The sequence below is a fragment of the Hylobates moloch genome, unplaced genomic scaffold, assembly GCF_009828535.3.
Source record: "Hylobates moloch isolate HMO894 unplaced genomic scaffold, HMol_V3 SCAFFOLD_19, whole genome shotgun sequence".
Lineage (NCBI taxonomy): Eukaryota > Metazoa > Chordata > Mammalia > Primates > Hylobatidae > Hylobates > Hylobates moloch.
The window spans coordinates 2,373,419-2,376,192 of record NW_026652294.1 but is presented as its reverse complement, the minus strand read 5'-3'; the positions used below and the strand labels follow the sequence as shown (position 1 = coordinate 2,376,192).

Below are 2,774 nucleotides of genomic sequence, written 5' to 3'. Positions count from 1 at the left end.
CCCCACAGAGTCCTCGCCGCCCCCACAGAGTCCTCGCCATCCCCACAGCGTCCTCACGGTCCACAGCGTCCTCATCGTTCACAGCATCCTCACTGTCCCCACAGCGTCTTCACCGTCCACAGCGCCCTCACCGCATCCACAGAGCCCTCACCGCCCCCACAGCATCCTCACTGTCCACCGCGACCTCATTGCCCCCACAGCGTCCTCACTGTCCCCACAGCGTCCTCACTGCCCCCACAGCGCCCTCACTGTCCAGAGCGTCCTCACTGCCCCCACAGTGTCCTCACTCCACAGTGTCCTCACTGCCCCCACAGCGTCCTCACTGTCCACAGCGTCTTCATTGTCCCCACAGCGCCCTCAGTGTCCACAGCATCCTCGCCGCCCCCACAGCGTCCTGTCTCCACAGCGTCCTCACAGCCCCCACAGTGTCCTTACTGTCCCCACAGCGTCCTCACTGTCCCCACAGCATCCTCACTGCCCCCACAGGGTCCTCAGTGTCCCCACAACATCCTCACTGGCCCCCACGTTATCACTTAGCATCTCTCTCATGCCTTCCCATGTGGCCTTTTGGGAGTGTGTCTGGAAGGGGAGAGTTCACCCACTGACTCCTGTCTGCCCCTGAGGTTAGGGTGGGCATGTGAGGATGTGTTTCTGTCCCCTTGAACCGCCTCCTGGGGCCTTTTCCTGTGTTTGGCGAGGGGAATTTCCAGGTCAGTCGTGCAGAGAAGACCAGATTAGAAGGGTTTATTCAGCACCAGAGTTTGGAAGGGAGACGCAGCAGGGTCTGGACCGCATTGTTGCCCCATGGTCCTCCCAAGCCTGGAGGTGCGGGTTCGCCTCCTTCAGGGTAGGGTGGGCAGGAGTTCTGTCCCACGTGGTCTGGGCCTGCAGGTGGGGTGGGTCTGGGAGATGGGGCAGCAGAGGAGGCGGAGACCAGGTTGGCGCGAGGGCCCCTCAGGCAGGGTCCTGTCGAGTTTGCAGGCCCGCGTTGCCCAGCGCTGGTTCTCTCCACAGGACGCGCCGGTTCTCTCCTCAAGACTCGTCGGTTCCGGCTCGCTCGGCCACCAGCGGGTCGGTCAGCGACAGCCGGGCTGCGGCGCGGGTGCGGGCGCGGGCCCGCAGCCTCCGCAGGCGGCACAGCAGCAGCACCAGCAGCAACGCGTGCAGCAGCCCAAGGCCCAGCAGCGCAAGCTGCGCCGCCAGCGCCCCCCAGCAGAGCGGGCCGGGAGCGCAAGCGGCGCGCAGCTCGTCCTCTGCCAGGTAGGGCAGCAGGCGGCCGCGCAGCGCTGGGGGCGCCACGCAACGCAGGTCGCGGTAGGGCGCACGCTCTGGGCGGCCGGCCAGCCAGGCGCGCAGCGGCACAAGGCGGCAGTCGCAGCGCCAGGGGTTGGCGCCCAGGTGTGCGGTGCGCAGCGCGGGCAGAGCGTCCAGCAGCCCCGGCGGCAGCGCCGTCAGGTTGTTGCCGGTCAGCACCAGCTCGGTTGTGTCGACAGGGAAGGCGGTCGGCAGCGAGGCCCAAGTCAGCCCGCGGCGCCCGCAGTCCACGAGCGTCCCCGCGCAGCTACAGGGCGCCGGGCAACCTGCGGCCGGGCGGCTCGGCGGGGCCAGCAGCAGGAGCAGTAAGCTCAGCGCCCCGCGCGGCCCTGCAAGGGAAGCGCCGCAGTGAGCCGGGCGGTCGGCGGGGCACCTGGGCGACCCAAAGCGCCGGCCCGGCTCCATCCAGCCCCTGATTCCCGGCGTCCCGGTAGCCCGCCAGCCTCTCCACCCTGACCACCCCGCACGCCGGCTGGAAGTCCCCTCTAAGTCTGACCAAAGTCTCTCCCGGCTGCAGCCAAAGGACCAGAGCGCCTCTCAACCCGGATCGGCCTAGGGAGCAGCCGGGGGCCCGACCGGACTCCAGACTCACCGGAGCCCATGGCGAGAAGACTGCGGCCCGGCTTACTCTGGAGCGGGAGGCGTAGGCGGGAGAGCCAAGCGATAAGGCCGCCCCGCCCCCGCCACGCCCGCACCGACCACAGTGCTGCGGCCCGGCTTACTCTGGAGCGGGAGGCGTAGGCGGGAGAGCCAAGCGATAAGGCCGCCCCGCCCCCGCCACGCCCGCACCGACCACAGTGCTGCGGCCCGGCCAGAAATAGCCCAGAGGCCGCGCGGACGCGCGCTGCAGCCGCAGATAGCACACTATCGCCGGAGGCCGCAGGCCGCTCAGGCTTCCGCTCCCACCCGCTCTCAGGGGCACACGGAGCACTCGGACACCCGCTGCGACGTTCACCAACATTGTTCTCCTGTCACCAGGACAGGACGCGGCATTCACAACGGAACAAAACGGAGCATCGTGTGGCGGGAAGGGATCATGCGGGTGGGAAGATCGGGAGGCCGAGGCTCAGGATCCCGGCACACCACAGCGGTGCTGGGGAGAAGAGGCCTCGAGCGAGAGCAGGGGACGGCACCAAGAGTTGCCAGGAGGTGGCTCACCGCCCAGAGCCCCGGGGGCCCTCCAGGTCCGGCCGGGCTGTGGAGAAGGGGTGTGAGCGGTCACGGCCCGCCCTCCTTGCAGCCTCGGGCCTCCTTATGTCTGGAGGGCTCCCATTTGATTCAGCCCAAACCTGCCCGCTAGGCTTCTGGGGATAAGGGAAGACTGCCCACCTCGACAGAAAATGGGGTCTCAGCACTCGCTGGGTGACCCGCGGGAGCAGGCAAAGGAGGGCTCCCAAGTCCGTTCTGCAGCACTGGGGCAGGGAACAGACCCAGGATCCTGGGAATCCTCTTCTGCCTAG

General features: G+C 68.3%; 1 protein-coding gene across 1 annotated transcript; it reads right to left on the bottom strand.

Moving 5' to 3' along the window:
- Window positions 1-729: 729 nt before the first annotated feature.
- GP1BB (glycoprotein Ib platelet subunit beta) lies at window positions 730-2,768 on the bottom strand. The gene is given in 4 exon segments (XM_032138758.2): window positions 730-1,683; window positions 1,685-2,031; window positions 2,137-2,313; window positions 2,316-2,768. Coding segments are annotated over 4 exon segments (1,212 nt in total). The 5' UTR covers window positions 2,353-2,768; the 3' UTR covers window positions 730-1,032.
- Window positions 2,769-2,774: the final 6 nt, after the last annotated feature.